At 52.9% G+C, this 25,302-nt stretch overlaps 7 protein-coding genes across 7 annotated transcripts; 3 read left to right on the top strand and 4 right to left on the bottom strand.

The window, feature by feature from the left end:
- Positions 1-284: 284 nt before the first annotated feature.
- On the bottom strand, positions 285-2,215 carry LMH87_008308 (uncharacterized protein; the record flags this gene model as incomplete). Its single annotated transcript, XM_056196886.1, has 2 exons — positions 285-2,069; positions 2,117-2,215. The coding sequence occupies 2 exons, from the start codon at positions 2,213-2,215 to the stop codon at positions 285-287; spliced, it is 1,884 nt and encodes a 627-aa protein (XP_056057405.1).
- A 1,516-nt stretch (positions 2,216-3,731) lies between these two features.
- LMH87_008309 (uncharacterized protein) lies at positions 3,732-4,307 on the top strand (the record flags this gene model as incomplete). Its single annotated transcript, XM_056196898.1, has 3 exons — positions 3,732-3,746; positions 3,821-3,905; positions 4,012-4,307. 3 exons carry the CDS (start codon positions 3,732-3,734, stop codon positions 4,305-4,307), a joined length of 396 nt encoding a protein of 131 aa, XP_056057406.1.
- A 576-nt stretch (positions 4,308-4,883) lies between these two features.
- Positions 4,884-5,799, bottom strand: LMH87_008310 (uncharacterized protein; the record flags this gene model as incomplete). The annotated part of the gene is made up of 3 exons (XM_056196909.1): positions 4,884-4,928; positions 4,999-5,088; positions 5,539-5,799. 3 exons carry the CDS (start codon positions 5,797-5,799, stop codon positions 4,884-4,886), a joined length of 396 nt encoding a protein of 131 aa, XP_056057407.1.
- A 1,315-nt stretch (positions 5,800-7,114) lies between these two features.
- LMH87_008311 (uncharacterized protein) lies at positions 7,115-7,908 on the top strand (the record flags this gene model as incomplete). Its single annotated transcript, XM_056196920.1, has 4 exons — positions 7,115-7,117; positions 7,250-7,513; positions 7,592-7,848; positions 7,899-7,908. 4 exons carry the CDS (start codon positions 7,115-7,117, stop codon positions 7,906-7,908), a joined length of 534 nt encoding a protein of 177 aa, XP_056057408.1.
- A 330-nt stretch (positions 7,909-8,238) lies between these two features.
- LMH87_008312 (uncharacterized protein) lies at positions 8,239-10,046 on the bottom strand (the record flags this gene model as incomplete). The annotated part of the gene is made up of 3 exons (XM_056196933.1): positions 8,239-9,494; positions 9,543-9,654; positions 9,702-10,046. 3 exons carry the CDS (start codon positions 10,044-10,046, stop codon positions 8,239-8,241), a joined length of 1,713 nt encoding a protein of 570 aa, XP_056057409.1.
- Positions 10,047-11,435: 1,389 nt separating this feature from the next.
- On the top strand, positions 11,436-13,512 carry LMH87_008313 (uncharacterized protein; the record flags this gene model as incomplete). The annotated part of the gene is made up of 6 exons (XM_056196944.1): positions 11,436-11,617; positions 11,731-12,010; positions 12,110-12,321; positions 12,371-13,285; positions 13,416-13,443; positions 13,504-13,512. The coding sequence occupies 6 exons, from the start codon at positions 11,436-11,438 to the stop codon at positions 13,510-13,512; spliced, it is 1,626 nt and encodes a 541-aa protein (XP_056057410.1).
- Positions 13,513-13,935: 423 nt separating this feature from the next.
- Positions 13,936-23,743, bottom strand: LMH87_008314 (uncharacterized protein; the record flags this gene model as incomplete). The annotated part of the gene is made up of 4 exons (XM_056196955.1): positions 13,936-15,200; positions 15,333-15,548; positions 15,622-23,409; positions 23,464-23,743. The coding sequence occupies 4 exons, from the start codon at positions 23,741-23,743 to the stop codon at positions 13,936-13,938; spliced, it is 9,549 nt and encodes a 3,182-aa protein (XP_056057411.1).
- Positions 23,744-25,302: the final 1,559 nt, after the last annotated feature.

Raw genomic sequence — 25,302 nt, forward strand, 5'->3', positions numbered from 1 at the left:
GTATTCACGTCTATATTAATCGATTCACTCGTGTTCGTATCTGCGACTCGGCTTCGCATGCTTCCTCGGTTGCAGAGTTGCTTACGATTACGTTGGTCACTTGGTCTCATTCTCACATGCTTGAACAGATTTGCTCAAATATCTTGTATAATTACATGGCAGTCTTCAGTGTTCTACCCGCTCGCTGTACATATTAGAACCCACAATCAATATCCTTACCATGTTGCCTCCTACTTTGGTCATGCGCCGTCGCTGGCGGACTTCCTGCCGCCGGCCGCGGCCGCTTATTCGTCAACCAGCTTCCTGCTCACGGTCCGAGAGCGCCCGCTCCGTCTAACATCACTATCCGCTCTTGATCGAGCACTAACTTTGGCAGCCGGCTTTGCAGCTAGCTTGGTTAATGACTTGCGCTTCAAACTACGGCCACGCGACGGAACTTCTTCCTCTGTCTCCTCCGACTCAACGCCCTTTCGCCCGCGAACCCGCTTCTCGTCGTAAGAATCCAAAAAGCGGTGCACAGTCCGGTGGTCCAGCACGCGCTCTTCCTTATCCCGAGGACCCTCTTTGTCTGTTTTTGGCCACATGTAGCCATACACTTTAGAGTGCCTCTCGCAGCGTGGGCAGGATGCGCGCGTAAAGTACGCATTTTGCTGCACAAATGGTGTAACGCAGATTCCGCACTTGACCCAAGCCATCGCAGGCTCAGAAAGCAGCAGTGGCGTGAGAACATAGTCGCCGGCCGCTCTTACTCTCGTAGGTGGCGTTTGCTCTCTGTACACCTTGCGCTGGTACTTGCGCTTCGGGGCGATTATAGCATCCGCCTTGTACGCATCATCCACGGGCTCGATGCTCACTGTGATGCTGTCTAGAGTATCCTCCTGGCTGGGCTCGATGACAACTGAAATACAGGTAGGATCATCCATCTTCTGCGGTGACGGAGCTCCCTGCGAGGATTTTGGCGATAGTGGACCAGTTGAGCTGGGCTTATCGGAAGACGGCTCGGGCGAAGAGGCGTCGGTTTCAAGGGGTCCGTCTTGGCTTGAGCTGATGCTGTCGCTGACGGAGCTACCCCGCGATGCTTCACGAGCAGCATCGACGAGCTCGACGGTGTGCTTGAGCTTTTTGGCCGGTGTTACTGGTGGCGTAGCCATGGCATCAAAGGTGCGTTTGCCTGTCCGCGGCGTGGAATCGGGCGCGGGTGAGGGTGCTGAGGATGTCGAGTTGCCGTTGTCCAGGAATCGGGAAGCCGTCCGAGTCTTGCGAATTTTTGGTCGCATCACTGGCGTCACTGAAGGCGTCCGGGATGATTCACACAGGCTGTCGTCACGTCGTCGCCTGCGCAGCACATATGTTTCCGTCTTTCCTTCTTCGTCCACAGTAACTGTCGGCTTGCCCTCGGCGTCCGCCCAGCCATTTCTGAACCCATCCTCGCACGTTTTGCAGAGACATTCACAATTGTCTTCGCCAAAGTAATTGTCTCCGTAGGTAACTGTAATTTCCTCGCCAAGCGCAATGTTGCGGGTGGCGACAATCTCAATGCCCGCAGCACTCGTGGTGATGAGCGCGGCGTTTGCGTTGCAATCGTGGTTTGCAAACCGGGCAGGCCCCATGAATAGGCTGGTCAGTTTGCTCCGAGAGCTGACCACAATGCTAAAGTCCTTTTTGCGATTGGCAATCAAATCCTCTTCCTCTGGTGTGATGTTGACCTTCATGCCTGAGAGATACTTGATGCTTTCGTTGCGGCGGATAAGTCGTCGTGCGGTTATGCTGGCTTCATGAGTTACAATGGTGTATCGGTTTGTGGAATTCACCTCCCATGGGCAGTCGGGGAGGTAGATGTTGATGTAGCGTCGTAGATGGCGACGAAAGTCCTCCCTTTCCTTGTCTGTTTTGAGGGCGGCGGAGAATCTGCGCAGTCCATCGGTCGCTAGAAGTTTCGCCTCTGCCGCCGCCGGGTTCTTGTTTAAGACGATTTCGTCCTGCAGGATTTTGGCAATTGTGTCCTCGACGACGCCTCGGGACGGGTGGTAGGAGGGTCTATTTTTAGGGATTGTGGTCCAGTAAAACACCTGGGATGGTCAGTCGCTGCCGCTCTGTGGCTGCCGGTTAGACGTACATGGTCCACGAGGGCGTCGGTTAGAATATCGTCGTATGCAGAGAGTTGCGCGAGTGTCAGCACGTGGCGTTTGGCCGGGGCCTTTTTTGAGGGAGGCATATCCGCCAGAGGGTGAGGGCAGGTTGGATAACTGCAAGATTCGCTATTGTTCCGTAAAAAGGATGCCGCCAGAGAAGAAGCAAATAAAGTCGATAGAAGTAGTCGAGCGTCGGGGTTCGTGGCCAATTCGAGCGTCCAAGATCCCTACGGTCGCAAACGAGCGGAAAGGACGGGCGAACTGATTGACGTCAAGACAAGTGCGAATGAAAAGACCGACAGAAACAGCACAAATGCAGAGATTATATAGCTTGCCGCACCGAGTAAAGAAGGTTGTGCGAGGGGACGCGGGAGGCCACGAGTGCGACGTAGCGAGGTGAGGCAATGAAAAGGAAAGAAGGCCTCGAGATGTTGGCAACTGGCAAGAGGGAACTGGGACTGGGACTGGGACTGGGACTGGGAAGCTGGTGACAGGGTCTGGAGGACAGACCCGCAGTCGCGCACTGCTCATTCCGCTGCCACGGCGACCGCGTTAATTGCTCAGGTGTCATAGGGGAGTCAGCCACTTGTTCTAGGGGCTTTCTGGCTTCTGCAGGGGCACTTACAGGGGGCTTAGCGGTGGCGGAACAGGGCCCACCGCGGGCTGCCGCAGCAAATTAATGGAGTGGCTGGGGACATGTTCGGCTGTGACGCGCTCGTGTAAGTTGGAATCGCGGTTGGACGTGCCTCATTCATAACTGGAAGTGATGAATGATGGAGGCAACACAGGCGGCTAGGCTTGTTTTAGGTAGATTGCAAGCCAATATTCCGTGGTACGCCATGCCATGGCAGAGGAGTTGGAGCCGCCCCTGGTTAATAACTTGGACGCAAAAAGCGACGGAGCAATCAGAGAAGAAGCGCAGTTGTCGTTGCAAAAACCAAAGCAGAACATAATCACGATTAAAAAGACATCAGCGAGAGCTCGCAATATATTGAGTTTCCTTATGCCGCCACTGACAACTGCCAACTGCAACGGCAAGCTGAAGCGGCATGGGGCTGACGGCGACTATGCGAGACAACTTACGTCCAGTGTGAGTATCTACAAGCGTGGCAAAAATCAGGAAAAGAAAAAAGGCCCGACAGCTTTTCTTGTTCGTATTATGCGTCAACTGGAAAAGATCTCGGAAAAGTCTAGTCTCAATTACAAACTCCATGTTAGTGCCTTGTGAGTCTGTCGTCGCGGCCGAGGCCATGACAGCACCACTCCTGAGCAGACTATGCCATGTCTGACCTCGGATAAATTTGGCGAGACCACTTCAGTAAAAAAATTCAAGTTTTGGAGATTTGGGAACCAAACATAGTATGCTCCCAACACGGCATTTCTCAGACTTTGCCGGTGTAAGTCAACGAGTCGCACCACGCAATTGCACCCCCACACTCTCCATGTAGCACCACATGCGCTGCACGTGACCCGTCACCAAGGAACCGCGGAAAAACTACGCCAGCGCCAAAAAGTCGTGAGAGCTGTCGAAAGGGAGCTCTAGTCGTCACGAAACCAACTTTCTACGATACCCCGGAGCGACGGCACACACAGCCCAGCATGATTCAATTAAAGGTTTGTTCTAGATATGAGCTGGCCCAAGGGCAGCCTCGGCTGCATTGGCATGGTGACTGATGCGAGAAACACAGACAATCCTCAACTGCATCGACAACTCGGGCGCGGCTCTCGTCGAATGCGCCCTTGTGGTTGGGCAGAAGCGCGCCGCCAGAATAGGTACGAGCCGACCATTGCACTCGCCTCTGGAAATCCCGATTCCGACTTTCAACTTGCCGATGGCGCCACCCCCCCGTGATACACCTCGCTAACCCTCCGCCCCTAGGTGACCGCATCGTCGTCGTCGTCCAGGAGCACCGCGCCGCATCCTCCTCGGGCATGTCGGGCGTCTCCAACGCCGCCAAGGTCAAGCGCGGCGACATGCGCCACGCCGTCGTCGTGCGCACAAAGTACCCGACGCAGCGCCGCGACGGGTCCGTCGTGCGCTTCGACGACAACGCCTGCGTGCTGCTCAACAAGGCCGGCGACCCCGTCGGCTCGCGCATCAACGGCGTCGTCGGCGCCGAGCTGAAGCGCAAGAAGTGGAGCAAGATTCTGTCCATGGCGCCGATGCAGGCGTAAACTTGCCTTGTGTGGTTGCGAACGAGACATCACTCTACGAAAGGCAAGCGGCACGAGAACGACGGGGGCTGCAAGGGGAACAAGTCGAAAATTCCCTGTATCATATTCGGGACAAAACTACTGTACAATTATACCTGTAGCATTTCTGCGCGGCGTTTAGAAAAGGGAGCCTGCGGTGCTGGGCCAAACTCCTTTACAATTCATGATTTTACTCTACTTGCCATTCGATCAAGTGACTCACAAGTACGAATGTGCTACGTGTTGAATGTGTCTACGGGAACACTTTCTTACAACAATCACAAAGATCCAAATTAATAACCAAAGTAATGTATTCGTATAACGTGATAACTCCTTGGCCGACTGGTTGCGCATCTTACTGGATGACAAAACGGTCTTGCCCATACAATTCTTTTCAAGGAAAAAAAACCAAAACTCCATCAATATCAAAGTTATAAAGAAGCAAAAACGCCCAGTATCCTCCCCGTATAGCTCACCACAGCCTTCCCCATGCCATCTTTTCGTGGGTATCTCGTACAAAGAGTCGTATAAACAATGCAACAGAAGAAAAATCGCTGCTCAAGAGAAAATGTGACCGCAGAGGCAGCACACGTAGAACAGTTTCTTTTCAAACACGTGTCAACATGAAAGATCTCTGATAGTGTACAGACGCCAAGTAAGGGTTGTGGCTTACCATGCCAGTCTCGGCGCTTCGCTGCTGCGACTGGAAGAAGACGGCCTCTTCGTGGTTGCAGCGAGGGCAGGTCTTGTTGGATCGAGGAAGCTGTAGCGCGCAAATAGCATTGCCTGTTAGCCGGCCGGTTTCATAAAAAAAAAAGGAAAGCTGCGCCGTGTATGGTATAGTGAGGAACGCAAGTCATCTCCAGCAGTGACAAAAAAGTTCCAACAAGAAGTATTTGACAAGAAGGATATCGTCGTAAGTCGTAGGTGGTTGTCGAGATTCTCATAATTTCGCAGAGGCCTCGCTCGTTGGCAATGTCGAACCCGTATTTCCGGCGCTGTCGGCAGAGAACTCGCATCCAAACTCCTCAAGCAGATCCTCCTCGGTCCAGGGAATATTAGAAGCAAAGGCCATGATAAAATCCATATCCTTGCTGCCGCTGCATCGCCCGGTCGAGGCTTCTACCTCCAGGCTCGAGGCGCCGCAGGTGTCGCACATTATGGGCACGCCGCAGTGTAGGCAAACGGGGAAAGCGCAGTGGTTTTCACTAACCGTAGGATCGGAGCCGACGTCCTGGGTGACGCCTGCCGTCTCGCCGGCCGAGTTGTTGAGGATGTTGCGGAAGACGCACGTCGAGCGGGCATCCTCTGTGTACTGGCACGTGCGGCACGTAAACTGCAGCTTGTGAGCCTCCTCGTCCTCCTTGGGGTACAGCATGTTGGAGCACTCGGAGCAGAAGCGAAAGGTGATTTGCTCGAGCTTCTTGTCCTCGGATTCGCCCTGGAGGGACGTTGTCGATTGGGGGGTAGCCATATTGCTGCGCCGAAATGCAAGTCTATCTAAAATGCTGATGAAAAGTCGAAGAGCTGAAGCGAAAGGTGCCGTGGTCGGGCTGGTATTTAATTCGATGGGTGGAAGAAGTGTCGGGGGAGCGTCGCGCCAAGCGTGGTGGATTTTTGCGCGAGCCAACCGCTGTTGCTGTTGGGTGGAACTTTGCCACAGGGGATGAGTCAGCGGGTGCAGCAGGCAGTGGAAGAGGTAGGAATGGTAGTGTATGGGAGAATAGGTAGTGGTGGTTAAAATGTGGTGATGGCAAGTTGGTACTACAGGAAAAAGCACTGGGCTGCAGCTGAACTTTAAATTATCGGCAAAGTTTGGCGGAATTTGGAGGCACCGAGTCACTGATGGGATATGGGCGGCTGATGTGCTGCGGACAGGCTTTGAGGGCGTACAATGCCACATCAGCAACAGACGTTTACATTGACTCAACGGCTGCAGCCAATGACAGGTGCCCTTATACATGCGCTGAAAATCAGTGACTCGCCACAGAGGTGCCAAAAGAACATTCGCTTACGTAGAAGTAGCGACATATCATACCTTGAATATTTTATTACTTACCCTTTCTTTCTCTAATCTTTCCTATTTCACTTACTTCCTCCTGTTTCTCTTATTCCTTTGATTTCTTCCTTTTTCTGACAACTAGCAGCCTAGCCACCAGCGTCTGTTTTTGCTTACCCCAGGGCCCCCTCAGCGGTTACAGTGGGCCACCAGCCACTGACGAGCGGCAGCTGCCACTGTAATGAGCGACTGCAATTGCCGATCAGTGGCTGTCGCATGTTTGGATGGTAAAATGCCCGACAATGCCTTTTGACTCGACGGATAGTAAAACTCCCTTTGTACCATGGCATAGACTTGTGGCTCGTTTCATTCACCCGTTTGCATTCGGGAAGCATAGCATTTACTGCTGGGCAGACTCTTTCGCGTTACTGGGCCAAGGGATGGATGTCCTTGTCAATTGAGCACCATCACCGCCCAATGAGCGGCTGCCAACCAAGCTGCCACCGTTCCAGCGCCCTTTTTTTCAGCCCCGCTGCCAGAAACGTGGGGTAACACACCCAATCGCCCAGCGGCCTGCCAACCTGCTTCTTCTGCCGCTGTTTGGTTGCGGCAGACGTCATTTCAGCTCGCGAAAAAGCTTCCTCCTTGCACCCGAACCAAGCGACATAAATTCAAGTGACACGCCTCGTCATATCCTCAGGCCCTCCCGACCGACGTTCAATCTCATCCATTGGACCCTCGCCTCGACACTTGCTTTTTCTCTGCCCGTCTCCGTCACACGACCACAACCATGGTACGCGCTCCCTCCTCAGCCTGCGCTGGATAACCTTTCACTGCCCTCGCGACATGACACCTTTCCCTACCGCCCGTTGTTCCATGTCGAAAGCCAGTTGGACTCTGCTAACGTTTATGCCCTGTCTGCTAGGCTGACACCGGTCTCCCCCCCAACTGGGAAGTGCGCCACTCCAACTCCAAGGGCCTGCCCTACTACTTCAACGCCGCCGACAAGGTCTCGCGATGGGAGCCCCCCGCGGGCACCGACAGCGACAAGCTCAAGCACTACATGGCTAGCCACCACAGCGCCGGCCAGCGACCCGGCGCCGTTCCGGGCGTCCCCGAGGGCAAGATCCGCGCCGCCCACCTGCTAGTCAAGCACCGCGACAGCAGACGGCCCAGCAGCTGGAGAGAGGTAAGATTTTACAGCGACGGATTTTTTAAATACATGATGCAAGACGCAGGACGGAATGCTAATGGTGTGGACGGATAGGCCGACATTACCCGCTCCAAGGACGAGGCCATGGACATCATCAAGGCCCACGAGGCCAAGATTCACTCTGGCGCCGTCACGCTCGGCGACCTCGCGCCCACCGAGTCGGACTGCTCGTCAGCGCGCAAGCGCGGCGACCTCGGCTACTTTGGCCGCGGCGATATGCAAAAGGAATTCGAGGACGCGTCGTTTGCGCTCAAGCCCGGCGAGATGAGCAGCATCATCGAGACGGCCAGTGGGCTGCACTTGATTGAGAGGTACGCTGAATTCCGCGGTGCTTGGACTGAACTTCTGCTAACATGCATAGACTCGAGTAATGTCTGCGTAACATCTAGCTCCAATACCATGAATTTCACGAAATAAAAGCCACGCTTGAACAACCATCTCTAAACCAACTACAGTGTACAACGTTGCCAATGTGCAGGTAACATTTGTAAACTCACATCTCACTCTATTGCACTATCTATCTTCCCGTGCATTTTTCAGCACTCATTTATACATTTTTGCTTTCCAGCCCATGGTTGCCAGTAGCTTGGGCCCCCTTGATCGCTCGTCCAGTCTGACCTCACCAGCCTTTTTGCAGGGTAAATATATAATACGCCTCTTTGGCAATGTCCCACTACTCTCACACTCTAATATTTCCCAAGCTAAACTAAGCTCAGCAGTGCATCTCGGAAAGGGTGCACGGCGATGAATACCACCGTCACGACACCGTACGTGGTCACAGCAAGGGCGGCGTACGGAGCGGAGCGCGACTTGTTCTCGTACAGGTAAGCCACACCCATGGCTGCGCCATTGATGCCAATGGTAATGCCCGCAGCGACTGTGTTGGCGCCGTCCACTTGGTCCTCTGTCTGCGACGCGGTGGCGTTCGAGACTCCCGTCTCGGTGGAGTCACAGCTGTCAGTCGACGGCTTTCGCCTCAAATGATTGGGGCCCGACTCTACGCCGTTGAGGGACGACGGGTAGGCGAGTTGGCCGAGAATCCCATTGGTGATCATGAGCGCAACAGTAAGGCTCGTGCTACCTCCAACGTTCTTCATGGCAGGGATGGCAAGTGCCAAAGTGGTCATCCGGGCTGCGAACGCGAGCGCCTCTGGTCGCTGGAGGCCCATGAGAAATCCCGCATGGGCGCCCAAGAAGACATTCCCGACAGCTGCGGCAACGCTAACCAAGATAGTAACGAGCCCCGAGGCGCTGAACAGCTGGCGTCGACATTCGTACAACTTGAAGCCCCAAACGATGAAACCGCAGCCAAGCATGGACAGGGCAGCGTCTCCAGCCCCGAACCACCGATTCTGGACCGTTGGGCTTTGTTCGATGCCCAAGGTCCATATTGTGTAGAGCTGGGTGCCACTGCTGAGCCTTTGTAAGACGTCGGAGATGTTGGTCGACATGGCGTAGGCCTTGGCGCGGGCGTAGGCTGTCATGAGGAGGATCGTCATCAAGACCGGGTTGGCCAGCGTAATCAAGATTGGCAGAACCCTGGGTGGTTTGATGCAGCTCTTCACCTGCTGTTTCATAAGCCGCTGCAATATGACGGAAGCCATCCAGACGAACCACAGGGCGGAGCCGTCGAGAATGCGAGGTTCGCCAAGAACAATGGCAAGGGGGACGCCGATGGCGAACATGAGGATGAAAGATGCAATGAGTGACCAAAACTGACAAAGCCAGTTCCAGGCTCGAGGCTGGCGCGGAGAGGCTGTGTCGGAGACTTTGGTGTTGTCGGAGTGGTCAGAATTTTGGCACATGACTGAACCCTGACTGCTGTTCTGTTGAGCCGCAGGCACTGCAGGGCCCGATTCGGCAGATTGAGGTAGCAGGGAAATGATTTTGGTAATGACCAAATGGGCGAGTCTGGCCAGCATAAAGGTAGTGGTCCATGCCACGAGTGAGGTTGCCACTAACAGGTCAGCGTTTGGAGTCGAGAGCGGCAGGAAAGATCTCTTACCAAAAACGCCAACAACCAAGCCAATGGTTTTGGTACTTATTGTGTAGTTGCCACCGAGCATCACCATGGGAATTGCAAAAGCTGCACCCATGTGGCGATTGATAAAATCAACCTAAAGGATGTTAGACCCGCCAACCTTGAGGAATTGATGCCACTCACCTTGCTTCTGATGTGCTTTTTGTAAAATCCATCGAGGTTTGGAAGTACTGCACATGCAATCATCATGATGACAAACACAAGTAGCATTCCAAAGACGGAAGAGAAAAAATCGAGTTTTGCGGGTGCGAGTGCTCGACTCAGTCCCCAGATGAGCAGTTCGCTGATGAGGTAAATGACGACGAGGGAGAAGATGCCGCAGACACCCTGCCACATCTTTTGCCGTCTATCCTTGGGCAATATTTGCCTGTTATCTTCCATGTCGATGCAGGAGTTTGTGTTTTGCATGTTGAGGTTCTGCTTCTTTGGCGAGCCGGGCGGCCGAAGCGAAGGCAGGCAGGACCGCATAGTGACTATAGGCGAGCAATTGTATTCCAAGTCGAGTGATTAACGAACAGCACGGTTTCGAATAACACACCAGAGGTTGCTTCCTTGTTCTCTTCAACGTATCACCCAGCGCAAAGCTGTATAAGTATGCGCTCACGAACGACAGGCTCGGGTCCCACAACGGCCGTTGACAAGACGGGAGGGGATCAGATGAGCAACGCCGTAACACGAACGGAGAGAACAGATTACACAGGAAAGAACTGGCGTTGCTGTCTCTGTTTCAGAATAAGAGGAAACATGTGGGAAAAGAGGAGGGAGAGCAAGATTGCGGGAGAATTGGCAAGCAATTGGGTATTTATGGAGGCTACGAGCGGCGGGGAACTGGCTGGCCGTTGGGCGTTTGATGTCGCAAGGAACAGTTGACGTGTCGAGTGAGCCGTGAATCCGGCCGCCAAAGTAGGGTCAAGGAAGAAGAAAAAACAAAGAAATCGCTACTCTTGCCTCTTTGGTGAAGGTGAGCTGGATGTTATGGAGCCATGGCCGGCGTTCGTTTGCAAGTCTCTCGCAGGTGGCGAGTTGTGAATCTATTTCCGTTTGACATATAAAGTCAACATAAATCGGCAGTCAGAGGAGTCGGGGGTGTATATTATAAAGTAGGAGAAAAAGAGGCGTTATTGAGTTTGTTGGCGAATCTTGAGACTGGAGGAGGCGCTGTTTACGTTTACAAGCAGCAAGGGAAAGCAACGAGTCCGGGCCGCATCACACCACCAATTATATAATTGATAAATTCTTTTCGAGTTTTCCTTTAAAGGCTGAAATATGCACTAGATGTCAAAGAAACCTTCCCGTGCGACAAAGTGACTGTGTCGACTGGCAAGATGCATCGTCGGGTAACGTAGCAAACAGGGCCGACCACTACATGCTTTATGCCAGCACCAGCAGCGCTGGTAACGCCCCGCGACGGTATGGCCTCGGTCATATACTTGGCAGCTATTTTTCGACCAGGAAAATACAATTGCATTGCTCGTGTAGCATCAGCTACGAGAGCCCTCTTTGTCCTGCCTCTGGCCGCCGCGCGATGCATACAGTCCGCGGGCGGCAGCCCCACCAAAGTTGCGACCGCCTGTTCGTTGCATCTCCCATCACCTTGTCGACTTGAACAATTGTACCGCGCAAACTACATCGCATCGTTATACCCAACTCCTTCATGCAGGCAGGTACCTGCCGTCGAAACAAGCCTTGAGGCGATACAGCAGCGGCAAAACGTCACTGGCTGTGCAGCTAAAGATCTTGAGACGCCAGCGCACCATCTGCAGGAACGGCATCGAGGCGTCGTTTGCTCAACACACCGTCCAAGGCACAGTGTGCCCGTCAATCGCAGACGCAAGAGTCTGAAACGGCAAGACAACTATGAGTGCCCGTTCCGAGGCCGAGTCGCTACTTGTCGCGGCGTCGGCGTCGCACGGCCTCGACCTCGGCCCTGACGAGCTTCGCGCTGCGCTTTCCGACGGTCACGGCGGCGTCGAGCTGGCACATTGGGCCACGTCCAGCCTGGTCGCCGACAACCTTTTAACCGTCGATGAGCTTTCCCTGTACGTGAGTCGTCCCGGCAAGCTAGCGGGAAATAAACATCGCCCTTCTTGACACACGATTACCTCCGCGCTGCCAAACCCCATCTCGCTAACATGCAGCTTGCCTTTACTAGCTATAACGCGCTCGACAAGAGCGGTCAGGTGGACCGCCTCGCCGAGCTGCATGACCTGGCCCAGGTACAGCCGCTGCGCGAGGACGACGTCAGGGCCGCCGTCGAGGACCTCGGCCGATCGACGCACGCCATGAACAAGCAAGCTGAAACCTTGCGTCACCAGCGCGACGCCCTGTCGCGCCTGGTAGCGAATCGTGCCGACACCCAGGCCAGGCGGCGCGAGCTCGAGGCGTCCCGGCAGCGCAAGTTCGAATCCGAGCGCGTACGAATCTCGTCCGAGGTATTTGTTGACCCCTCCTCTCCTCTCCCCGCGCGAGACAGTTTGCCTCGGTGCCAAATGGCCAATCTGAGTTTGGCCGATTGACATGTGTCTGGGCAGATGACGGAAATCGCACACGGCCTCGAGTTTCGCATCGAGGAGCTCAAGCAGGACAATGGACCCGAGTCCAGATCGCTGCGCAAGGCGCTCGACGTCATCCTGCAGTCTGATGATGCGCTGTTGACGAGCCTGCAGAAGCTTGGCTGGGAACTCAGCGAGCCAGACCCCGAGGAAGCCAAATCTACAGACAAGCTGCGAGAGACATGTCTACGGTACGCTTTCTAGTATCACGTTGACGAAAATGACACTCATGGCCTCTAGGTTGATCAAAATCACAGTCGAGACAATCAGGACGCGGCTCGACACGACGTACCTGTCAGCCCTCGCAACCGCGCAGCAATCGCGCGACAGCGGTGCAGACCCCGACGAGACTGAAGCGCTGCAGGCAGAGCTCGAGTCTCTCTACTCGGAAATCCTACCCGTCGCGCAAATGTCCGTCGAGCAGCAGCACCTGGAGCCTGCGCTGCAGTCCATCTCCGCCCGCAGCGGGCAAAGCCTGCGCAAGACCGCGTCGTCCCTCACATACATGGACCAGTGCTTCGACTACCTCCTCAGCCGCATCAACGCACTGCACGCCCACACAGAAGTATATAATGCGCACCAGAGCGCCGTCAGCCGCGTCGTCGCCACCGCGAGAGAAGAAATGGCGGCCGAGGTGCCCGGGCCCGAAGCCCAGACCGCATTTTCCGCAGAAACGCCATCACCCATGAAGCCCCCAACGAGAACCAAGCGTCAATCGCGCGACATGTCCCATCGACGCCGCTCATCAAGCATGCAAGAAGTGCCAGCGCTCGACAGCCTCATGCAGACTCTCGCCTTACCCATCGATGCGTACGGCGACGGCAGCGCGCACTCACAAATCACCGCTCTTTCAAAAATCCTGCGCGAGCGTCGGATGAAAGATGACAGCGTGGCGCGCAGCGCCCAAGAGGAATTCGAGACGATAACCGCTGAGCGCATGGAAGACGCGAAGCGCGCGGTGCAGCTCCTCAGAGACAGCGTCCTCGCAGAGACGTCCTTTGGGGAGGTTAACCTGGTAGATCCTGGCATCGAGGCGTCGATTGACGTCTTGGCGCAGGAAGTGGACAAGGCCAAGCAGAAGCTGGACCGGTTCAAGGATGAGAAGGTGGGATGGGGGAGCTTGAAGCGGGACGAGTTTGTGGAGCGATGGGCGAGGTAATGTTCTTGAGTGTTGGAATTCGCACATCATTGCTCTGCGATTCGCAAAACATGGCACCTCGCCCATGGGCAACAATCAACCCTAGACAACAGCCACTATTGGCCCTAAAAGCTTTGACGAGTGTAGCCAGCTGCTTCTATGTCTTTTAAAGATGGTAATGTGATTTTTTTTTTCGACGTCAATTAGCGAGTATAACGGTGTTAAGAAGAAACAGGAATATTAGCGGCGATAGCAACAATAGCGGCGGTGGTGGTGTTATTAGCGGTAGTAGTGGTGGCAGTACCTTGAAAAAGTGTGAAATTGAGCCATTTTACAAACATTTAGACTTACATATAATAGTTTCTGTAAGAATGAGAAAGAAGTTGTGCGAGTAGCAATAGTCTGTTCATCTTACGGAGATACCAATGTCACGACTTCTGTGATGCGGATAGAGGGAGAGAGTTTGTCAATTTGTAGTCTTGTGATTCATGAAATGCAGATAAAATTCTGGAGCAAATGTCTGAAATATAAGGTGTAATTGGTATCACGGCTGGCACAAGTCTCCAAAGCAAACCGCCCCCTGCGAAAGCAACCTCTCCAAACAGCCAATCCGGTTTCAAAACTCCCATGCATCGTCCTCTCTCCTGCGCTTCGTGGACCCCTCAGCCTACTTTCTCCTCTTTAGGAACAAGTCCTTCATCTCCTGCAGATTTTTGCTCTTCTCCCTGTCTTCCCCGCTCTGTGGCGGCGCCGGTCGTGCCGCTCTCGTCGTTGCTGCATTCGCTCTCGTCTCTCTTTCCCTTGCCTGCTTCTTCGTCGAAGGCCCCTCGTTCCTCTTCTTCATTCCCGCCTCCTTTTGCGCCTTGTTCATGAGCCGCGCCTTCTTCTTTGGCGGCGCCTGCTTCGCCAGCTCGTCCTCAGCAGGAGGCGGTCGGCCGCGCTTGGCGTCCTCCTTGAAGTCGCAAACGTCGAGGCGCTCGCCGTTGAGGATGCGGCCCATGTGCGTGCCCTCGATGCTCGCGCCGTGGTTGCGCACCACGCAGAGAAACTTTTTGAGGAACGGCACGGGGCTGGTCCGGAACGTGTCCCAGAAGCGCGTCCGGCCGAGGTGGCATGGCTTGATCTTGTGACGATCCGCCGGCGGGATGAAGCCGTCCGTCTGGACCTCGATGCCGTCGACGTCCGGGAAGTAGGCGAGCCCCAGGAAGCTTGAAACCTCGCGGTACTCCTCCAGGCAGGTAAAGTAGAGCTGCCCGGCGAAAAGGTCGAGCGCGATGCGCGTCGCGGTCGGGTAGGTGAGCGTCTGCCTGGGGCTCATGGGGTATGTCATGTACTCGGCTTGACGAGCGTCGTCGCTCGACGTCTTGGCATTGTAGTAGTGAATGCTGACCGAGTTGGACTTTGCGATTCGATCCCAGTAGTGGTCTGCCTCGGCCTCGCTGATGATGATGGCTCTCTGCTGCTTCTCTTCCTTTACGAGATGCGGCTTGATATAAAGGACGCATACCACGCTTCGCTGGTATTTGTCGGTCGATTTGATGTCTCGAAGGGTGCGGGCAAAGTCTCTCGTCACAAGTAGGTTGCGTGGGAATCGCTGCCTCTCGGGCATGGAACTCAGCGTTGTCGTCTTGAGCGACTCGAATGCGTATTCGAAAGAGAGAGAGATGTCGCTTTTCTTGACATTAACCCCGCCAATGAATGCCTCTAGAGCTGTGTTCTCTTGTTCATCATCTCTGGCTGCTGGCTTGGCTGGTTTCGACACTTGCTTCTCATCCTCCACCTCGGGCGCCACTTCGCGCTCGCATGTCTCGTCGAGGTCCTCCTCACTGGCAGTGGGCGAGCAGCCGAATCGCTCGCATCTCTCTTTGATTCTTCGGTAGCCTTCTGAATTCTTGGCAGACCCTGTATTGTCGGCGACTTTTGTCTTGGGGTCTGCTTTTTGCGACGGGGGAGCCCAGCTCTTCTAGACGCTATTCAACCCGCGCTTGATAAACTTCCGCTCCATGTTTTCGTAATGATCTGAAGATGCATTCTCCATGTCAAAGACTCGCTGCCAAGCCTCACTCTGCTCCATGTGTCTCTCGCCTTGCTTGGCCCAGTACGGCATCTGCCGCTGGAGACCCGCCCAGGTTTGGGCGATGGACCATACAATAATATGCTCTGTAGCAAGCGGCTTCTCTTTTGCAAGGGCTAGATGATTTCTTATGTCGCTTTCAACCTCGAAGCTGACATAAAATGTCAGAGACTGCCCATTTCCTAGATTTCGCATGCGCATGCAAGCTGCCCCAGCCAGTTAGTAAAGAGCGGAGGCAATCTTCCCGCAGTTGGGAAAAGAATTGATTGGATTACTTACTTTGGGCTAAAGCATCCTTTGTCCGGCCTGCTCCGAGGGTTACAGCAGCTTTGTAATGACGTGGAAGTCGCAAGTCCGTTCCTCGGGTGTGCGCCTCGTCGAGAAACACAGCGCAGGCGTCGAGCTTCTTTGCATACGTAGACACGTTGAGAGGCTTAATGGCCTTTTTGCGATCGATGACTGAGAGCTGATTGGAATCATCGAAAAAGATGACAGCTTCAATGCCTTCGTCCTTTGTTTGCTTCAGCCACTCCTCCGCCACTTGCTGATTGCTGTATTTGATGATCTGAGCACCCGCGTCAAGTAGCACGCGGAATTGACCCGCACCGATTACATCGTGGATCAAATCAGAGCCATTGGAAGACCGCGTGGTAAACTTTGAGTGCATGGAGACGACCTTGTTCTTGCTGTCCAGCATGTTGTTGATTACGAGCGCGTTTGTATGCTTTTGACTCGGAAGATCGTGCTGCTTCATGCCCAGCGGCAACAGCGCGCACAGGTCAGTCGTGCCACTGAATCCAGTCGTGGGATAATGCTTCTCCACGCCCAGATCCCACCCGGAGGCCGACATGTGTTGGCTGAAAGCGCCAAGCTCTCTTGGAAACACGATGCGACTCAAAAAGTAATTGATTGCCTTCATAGAGTGGGTGATGTTGGGGAAAAAGTCGTTGTGAAATTGCCGATCGTCCTGCAGGTTGACGCTTGCCAAGGCTGTCAGCGAGTTTGGCATTTTCGATCTTTCGTTAAACCAAGACTTGTACACCTCGCGGCCGTCGTCAGTCGAAGAGACATATTTCACCAGCTCGCGGACGTCTTGTTCCCGTAGCCCGCTGTGGTAGTAGGAGAGCTGCGAGAACAAGATCACAATGTCGACGTTGCTGAATTCGGAGCGTGGCTTCGGTACGTCCTTGGCTGCAAATGGGACGGCGAGGCGCGTGCTGGGCGATCGGACGAAATCGTGGCCGTAGCCGACTCTAAATCGCTTTTGCACCAAAGCGGCGCGAATCAGATCGCCGGTAATGCAGCCTCTCACTAGAGCGATTGCTGACTTGGCAGCGCTGCCGAATCTTTCCACCTTCTTCACATACTTTGCTTCGGGCTTCTTTTCTGTGATAAACTTCAGAATGGCGCTTTTCTCTGTACCAGAGTAACGACCGATAGGGAATCCCGTGATGCCATCGCAGACAAACTTGCGTGCCACACCGGTGAGCACCTTTTTCAGGCCATCCAGCGTCAGAAAGCGGATTGTTGGATATGCATCAGACCGATTCATCTTGCTTTGAAAGATGACCTCTTTTTCGGTAGCCACACCAGCTTTTGGGTTGCTGTAATCGACAACCAGTCCAAGGATACTCTGCAAAATAGTCCATCGGTCGGGCGCAAAGTCGACTGGCCCCGAATTGCCAATGGTGTAAATCAGCTCATACGTCGGCGACAAGATCTCATCGCACTCATCAATAATGTCTCGGGAGTTTGAATTGATATACTTCAAGAGTCCAATGTAATTTTTTGTTTCTCTGACGTCCTCGTTTAGACAAGTGGAGAGAAGCAGCGACAAGTGATGCTCAGGCTGAAGGAGGAGCACACCGCCTGCCTTGGCACAGCGGACGAAAGCTAACTGGAGCTTTCCAATCTCACTGTTACTGAGCCTAGACTCTCTGTTGAACGGCATGTAGAAGACAGGGCGATCGATCAGTCCGCCCATGGCTGCAGTCATCGTGTCAATCATTTGCATGGACTGGTGCTTGCCCACGAAAACTCGGACGAGCTCGCTGCCTCGGGCCAAGGAGGCGCTCAATATCGGAATAATGACAGAAGATTTGCCTTCTCCCATGTTCAGCTGCATGACGGAGTTTTCGCCGTTTGGAGGGTCTTTCATTTGGTGCATAATTTCCAGCTGATTGGCTCGGACGCAGATGTCGTTGCTGATTTCGAAAAGCGTGGCATCAGAAAATGCCGAATCTTCGTAGCTGTATCTGTCAATTGTCTTGATTTCACTCAATACGTCTCTTTTATTCTTGCAGGCTCTCAAGATTCTGTCCACATGCAGTAGGTCGCGACAGAGGACAGCGATTTGCCGGAGTAGGGGCAACCACTGCTCGGTCGTAGTTGATCGGTTTGAAAAAGAGAGCAGCTGCAGGAAAAGTTTGAGTGAAACGCGCGGGAAAATGTCTGTGTATTTCACAATCTCCGAAAAGGTGGAATCCAGAGAGGCGACTTCACGGGCGGCAGCGTTTGCCTGCTCCAGTCGAGCTTTCAGTCTTTCCAAAATCTCGGACCTGCAGTCCTCTGCCGAAGACGCAATCTGCCCGAAATCGGGGATTAAATATTCCATGCATTGGTGGTTTTTCAGAGCTGTTGCGCTATCGAGCAGTCTCTCGGAGTAATCCTCTTCGTGCTGCTTGTTAGCTGTGCCTTGAAGTCTTTGTATTAGGCTACGCAGAGCAGGCTGTAGGCTATGCTTGCCCATTCGAACGTGCTTCTTGATCCGATCGATGAATTCGTTTCTCCATCCATCCTCGGTTGCAAATTGCATCGGATGTTGCGCCATGATTGCATCCATGGTGATATATCCACGCTTGTGCTCGCCGTCCTGGGTCGGCGAGATGAACAGCAGACCCGGAACACTTTTTGGGACCTGTGGCAAGACACCAGCAGCTGTTGAAAGATGCTCAAAGTAGTTTGTGTATGTTTGATTGAGACGGACATTTTTGATCAGGTTTTCGATGGCGTCTTCTGCTCGTTTTACGTGTAAGTAAGAGCTGTATTCCGTCAGGTTCATCAAACTCTTCTCCCCGATCTGCTTCGCCAGGGCTTCAATAGCCTCGTCTTGCTCTCGAAGAAACATGTCCTCTGCACTTTCTTTTCCGTCCTCTTCGTCTTCTTCGTCCTCTCCATCGGAATCATCAATGTCCATTTTGTCGCTGTTGAATTCACGTTTCGCTCCTTCCAGTGCCTCAATAATCTTGTCCTTGTTGACCTCATTACCATCGTTAGCACCGGTGTTTGTACTTGTCGGAATCTCGACTGATGATGGTACTTTTCCTAGCCAGATGGCCGAGAGAACGGGAACCAGGTTAGTGGCCGACTCCTTGCTCATACCAGATGCGACAGTGGCCAGCCACAATCGCACGCGGTAGGGGTTGAGGTTCTCTCTCAGCCGACTGAGGGCGTCGTGAACTGAGCAAAAGTCCGCTTCTAGCGTGTTCTCTTCCTTGCCGAGCATACCAGCGGAATATCTGAGCTTTTCCGCGTCGTAGTGTCTTGTTGCTCCTTTGGTGATGCCTCCCTTGGCCACACTTCTCCAAATGTCAGATGTAGCGGGTACTCCGCTGTTGAACAGTTGGCATTGTTTTGCACCCAGCGACGCAAAGTACGATCTCCGGAAGCCGTCGGACTGGCAATATTTCATCTGACCTTTTGCTTCTTTGAGCTCCTTTTTGGTCGTTGGCATTCGAAAGTAGTAAACTGCGTCATCGGATGACTGCTCAGCTCCATACCGCTGAGTGCGAAAGCAAGCAAAGCGTGCCGCGTCGGCTACCCTTAGTTTCTTCACCGACTCAGGATAAATCCGCCTCTCCATTGTAGACGTGCGCTTGAATATCTCGGATATCTCTGCGCTGTCCAGGATTTTTTGAGCTGCAAACCAGTAGCATTCATGGTGCGATGCCACACGCAAATTGGGATCCCATTCTATCATGGGAAGACTCCCCCGCGACTTTTTAGCCAGCTTTCTCTCAGGGGCAAGCTTGCTGATCTTGTTCACAAGGTCGTAGTCTTCGACGCTGAGAGCGAAAAATGACGTGAGCGCCCCTGACTGGAGGATGTCGAGCGCGGTCTCCTGCCCTGTCTTACCCGTGAAAGGATCTGGCAAGCAATATGACGTGAGTGCAGACAGATAAGCCAAGTACGCCTTGCTCCTCCATGTATGATCCGGCTTCAGCTGCCTCAGGAGCTCATCGACCTGATACACGTGGACCATGGTGTCTGCCTTGATGCCTACCTGGACCCTCATGTGGCTTTTGCTGCGGCTGTATTCCACTTCGCCGTCCGGGACCAGTACGATTCGGCTTGAGGTATTCAGTTGGTTGTATAAAACGAGAGTCGAACGGCAGCCGAGCAAGGTGTCAGGCCGGTAGTCATGGCTGACGCACATGTTCTCATGCTCCACGGAGTGTATTGCTGAGGATCCATCTGGGACGAAAAAGTTCAGTCCAAGGCTGCGCAGATGTATCTCCAAATTCCTCTTTTTGGCGTTCAAGATGACGGTGAAATCTTTTTCCATGATGAAATACTTGAACATTTGGAAGAATCTTTGGTGGTATTCCAACTCGATCGGGAGCACGATGCGGTCTTGCTTATGGTCCTTCAGTAGCCATCCGCCTTCTTCTTCGTTCAGGCGCCAAGAGAGTGAGCAACGATCCCAAGGGTCTTGAGTCGAATAAAAGTCGACTTCGTCGCGAGTTTGGCCGAGAGTAGACCAATGAAGGTATTCATCCAGATATCGTGACGGAAATTGAAATTGCGGCCCGGATAGAACTCGTCGAGGGATCAGTACATGCACTGTGCCGTCTTTGCTTGCCCGCACATGTAAGTCGTAATCGCGGCGCTCATCGTCTTGATCCGAAGTAATCATTTCGAGTCCAACTTCAATCGTAAATCCTTTGAAAGGCTGCTTAAATCTGTACTCATATCGTGGGTCGGCGGTAGGAGTGACAGCAGGGCCTAGGGACCCGAAGAGAGCAATAAAATCTGCGTGCTCTGTGAAGGTATCCGATAAGTGTCTTGGGCTTTTACCATCAATCAGAAGCTCGGCCGACATGAGGTTGAAATGGATAGTCTGGCCAATTGTCCCATCCAGAAGGATCAGATGGGTCTTCATCCAGGAGCCAGCGACCATCTCGCATCGCTCCGTAGCTAACCGGATGGAGAGCGGCTGTCCAAGGCTATAGTATACTCCATTGGAGATACCATATCCATTTCCGTCTCTCACCATCCCACCCAAGATCTGAGATGCATTGGCAGCAAGTCGTAGCCAAGAAGAGTAGAGTGACCTCTGGAACGTGGTTGCGATGTAGCTTTTGCTTTCCTGTATGATGGTACTGGCAAGGACATATCCCTCCGCCACTGTGATGTCTCGCAGTATTGGCTTCAAGCGCCCGTTGTCAAGGTTCAATGTATGCACGTAAATCAACGCGAGCTCCAACTGCGTCTCGTGCATCTCCGAGGTGGAGTCGTGAACCAACGGTCGAATCTGCTGCATCCATCTAAAGCAGGCTTCGCGGCTTCGAGAAAGAATGGCGTATTCTTGCTTTTGGGATATATTGGGTCCGTCGGCAATAAACTTGATGGCTATGGTGCAGAACACCGCAATGGCCACGCGTCCCGAGAAGCTAGTCGTATAAAACTGCAGCTGCCGCTCAACTTCACTCAGGAGTTTTTCAGCAAATGAAGCGTCGCCCAGCTGCGCATGTCGCTGTCTCAGGTTGTCTCTTCCGTTTCCTGGGCTGGCCTGCAAGACTGCCTGAGATATGAATAAAAATGTCTCAGAGGCTTTCCAGTCGATGGACGACCCGCGCAGGCTGTGCAATATCTTTGGCCATGTCACGTTATCTCCAAAGCATAGAGATGCGAGCTCCTCATTATGCTTGATTCGCGAAGTATCTTTTTCTTCGTCTCGTAAAGGTATGAGCTCGTTGGGGTTCATGCCTTTCTCAGCATCCATCTCGAGGAACTTTTGCAGGATATGGTTCTGGTCGTCAAGCTTCATTCTGCACATGTCGGCAATAGCCCATCCTGCACGAACAGTGCCAAGGAACTTGTGCTCAACACAGTCAAATAACTTCCACTTCATGCGACATGGCTTGATAAGTTCCTCCACTGTGGTATTTTGCTGGACTGGCTTGGGGCCGGCGCCTTCAAGGACCGGCTTCGACGCGAGGCAGATTCTGCTATTGGTTTCCAACCCATATACCTTGTAGTATTGCACATATGGCTCGCAGTTCTTGAGGTATGATTGGTTTACCTGTACGTTTCTCTCGATTTCGTGGCCTGCGACATCAAGTTGAAGAAAGAAGCAAAAGTCGCGCCAAGCTGCAATGTCTCCAGGCACTTGAAGCTCAAAAACAAGGGCGTGAGCCGCGTCGGTCGCATCCGGGAGTATCTTGTAGTAGGGCCGGATTTGGATCTCACGAGCAGCCGCAAGATTGTTGCAACGCGTGCAGAGAAGGTTTGAAGTTCCTACCGTGCAAACAGTCGGATCACAATGTGTGCTTGCGTGGTTATCCAAAAGCATCTTTTGCCTCTTTTTCTCTTTATTCAGCTCAGCCGCCTTTTTCTGCTCATCCTTCTCTGCTGAAGCTTTCATGCGTACCATGAGGTCATGGTGAAGTGCGCTCTCCTGCGCAAAGCGAGACGCGAAGCAACCGGGGCCGCCGTACTCGGCAATCATACTCGTCTTGCTGGAGGCTCGCTTGGCAATATAGTCCTCTGCTTGCCCAAGGCGCCGTCTGTCTTTTGCGGTTCGCAAAAGCAGGCCGTCCCAGTTCACGTTTTCGATGCCCAGAGGTGCGTATTCGCTCAGCAGTGGATTGCGGCCGACGGCGACTTTGTCGCATGCTACCCATAGCTCCAGTAGGGTCAGGATCATGACTGATAGATGATAGGGATGATTCTTGTACGCGACACTGGCTCTTTCGAAATAATTGACGGCCAAGGTTCTTATTGAGCTGCATAAAGAATCTGTTTCGTGCTTCTCGATGTACGAGTCGAGGTAATCTTCCACCCAATACTCCACCAGAATGTAGTCGTGAATGTTTTCTGCTGCTGAACCGCCTCCAATTTTCAGAACATTCGGCATTTTGTCTTGATCCCATACTTGGGTGTCTGACTTGGGATCGCAAACTGGTTTCGGAGCAGACAGCTTGCCTTTATGGGCTTTAGACAAAAACGAATCCAAGTCTGGGAGCTTGACCTTGCCCATGGCTGCATCGAAATAAAACGGATTTATTCTCTTCGGTATTTTGTCGCGCTCATGTTGCACAAGCGCATCGAGTCTGGACCGTAGCAGCGTATCGGCTTTTTCCACGGCAGCATGGACATATCCCATTAATTGACCTGCTCCCTCATCGTGAAACTTGGCCTCGAGTTTCATAGTTCGGTGGCCAATTTTTCGTCTCATGAGTTGAATCATGTCGCTATCCAATCCGCGGTCACATGCAACTCGAATAAGTGAGGAGAAGAAAACCAGCATGAATTGCTTGTACACTGTGTGGTCGGGCGACGGCCCGTGGGCGCACAGCTCTTGTTGAAGCACTACTTTGAACAGAAGCCAGACTGGCGATCGTCTGATGGTCGCAGACTCCGTTTCCGTGACTAGGACATAATCACGAGTATTCTTCACGATACTTTTATCTTCGTGCGCGTCGGTCGACGTGGATTGCTCGGAGAACAGCCAAGCGAAGAATGGGTCAAAGATGTGGTTTGGTAGAGTCGCATCAAATGTCTGCTCAGTCGTCTTGCCTTTGGTATTTCTGGTAGGCTTTACTCCAGCTACTTCACGCTTGTCCAGCTCGGCAAATGTTTCGGCGAGGACCTGCAGAAATCCTTCTTGGCTGGCGGTATCCTCATCGATTGCGACACTAATCTCAGGAAACTTTCGTCGTAGTCTCCCTGTTGTTGCTATGACAGCTTGCACTCGCGGAGACAATTGAAATGCTTCGATGCGGCGATCCGCCCAGTGAATGATGATGCCAGCATTATGATGCGGTAGGTAGAGAGGGATGGGTTCTAAAGCTTGGTCAGTGAAGCTCGTGGTAGCAGAGAGTACTGCCAGTTATGTACCAGGGTTTTTCTCATTGAGAAGCTTAAGAAGGTTCTCTTCACTAATTTTTCCACTGGATCTGGCGTCGATAAAGTTGTGGACGATTCGGGGCCAGTTGCGTGTCGGTGTCTTGGAATCTGCGGAGAGAAGCATCTGAGCTTTCTCGAGAGCGAAGATGAGCAGTTTTGGCAAGTCCTGCACAAAAGGAGCGTCATTGTTCTCCTCTGGAAGCTTGGGTAGCAAGAATGTATCCTGCACGAGAATACTGAAGTTGCGAGGGTCGATATATGGGGTTTTCATCGTCCCAGATGGTGTGCCTGATGGTAGCAAGGCGGCAAGTGCAAGATGACGAGTTGAAAAGGCAAAAAGGCAACGGTGGAGATAGAGTAGATGCTTGGAGCGCAAGCAAAATGGCCAGGTTCGATTAGGTTGCGAAGATTCAAATGCGGGAGCTGGAAGCCTGGGAGGTGATGCGAAAGGAGAGTTGAGAAGAGCTGGAGAGGGAGCTTGCAAGTCGAAATCGCCGCGTTTGCTACCCTGCATCGCAGCCGGCAGTAACTGCGTCTTGCAAACGGCTCCCCTTTTGTTGAAAGGATTAGCGCTAATGCGTCTGGCAGTTGAAGTCACTGAGGATAATGATTGGTGTAGGGGGAAAGATATCGTAACGTAAGCCATAATCTAAACCTATCGCCGCCTTAGCAGCAGGATATGAAGCCATCACGACGTTGCTTACACCATCGCGCAAACGGAGCCTACAAACGATTTGAATCCACTGAAAACAGTGATGGAAGAAAATCAGCATAACTGTTTTGTTGTTATTTTTATTTATCTCAAAGCTACAAGCATCATCAAGGGAAACAGCGTTATCCCGCGGCCGGCCACTGTCCAAGCTGTACCACACCAATCCGCACAGTCTAGAAGTCGATGCCGGAGCGCCTCAATACTCCTCGATTAGACTCGCAGCGCTTTCAAAGTTCACCTGATTAGCCCCGAACGCAGCGTCAATTTCGGCCAATACTGATCCGACGACCCTTCGCAGGGCCTCCAAGTAACGTTGCCCTGGTGTCCTCGTCTTGCCGATCTTTGGTCGCAAATATTCCGGCCCATGACCTTTTATTACTAGGTCAACATTATGATTTTGATCGCCTGTTACGCGTTGCAAATTCATGAGTTACTTTTTTTTCTTTTGTCTCGTTCATCCGTTGTCTGCGTGGGGGCTCGTGTCCTGCATGGTGTATCAGCCCATGTTTCCGGCCCGTCGCCCTTTTATCCCCGTGCTCATCTCCTCACGGCCACCTGTCAGAGGCTGGACCTTGACGGGGTAACGAATAAGCTTTACTTACTTTTCTCTTGCGACTTCCTTCCCCACGCATCGTTCGCGTAGCTTATGCTTGCGAGTTGCGTAGTTCCCGATCGCGTCGCCTCGTCTCTGTGTTTCAGTATTCTCTACATTGTCCCAACTTGCACTGCGCTCTACACCCATGATTCATCAGTCCCGAGCACCTTTTCTTTCTCTCCAAGATTTGCCCCGACATAGCACTAGACCACTTCTCAGTGCCGTAGGTAGTTTTGCCGTAGGAGTCAGGGGCACAGCAAAAAGTGACGCCGGTGATTGTCGGTTGCCTTGCAAGAGACAGCAGCGGCAAGGCGCGACTGCTGCGTAGCTACGCCCACGAACTGCTCTTACCCTATTGAAGATTGTTTCCTACTTCTCTTATTTGTCTCTTTATTCTCATATTTCTTCTTTTCCTTTTTGTTTTCTTCCTCGCTTTATTTTTCATTATTCTTTTTCTCCTTTGTCTTTTCTTCATCATTTTTTCTTTCTTGGCACGACTTCAAAGTGCTCACAGCCGAGTGTT

Source organism: Akanthomyces muscarius, assembly GCF_028009165.1.
Source record: "Akanthomyces muscarius strain Ve6 chromosome Unknown contig_16, whole genome shotgun sequence".
NCBI lineage: Eukaryota > Fungi > Ascomycota > Sordariomycetes > Hypocreales > Cordycipitaceae > Akanthomyces > Akanthomyces muscarius.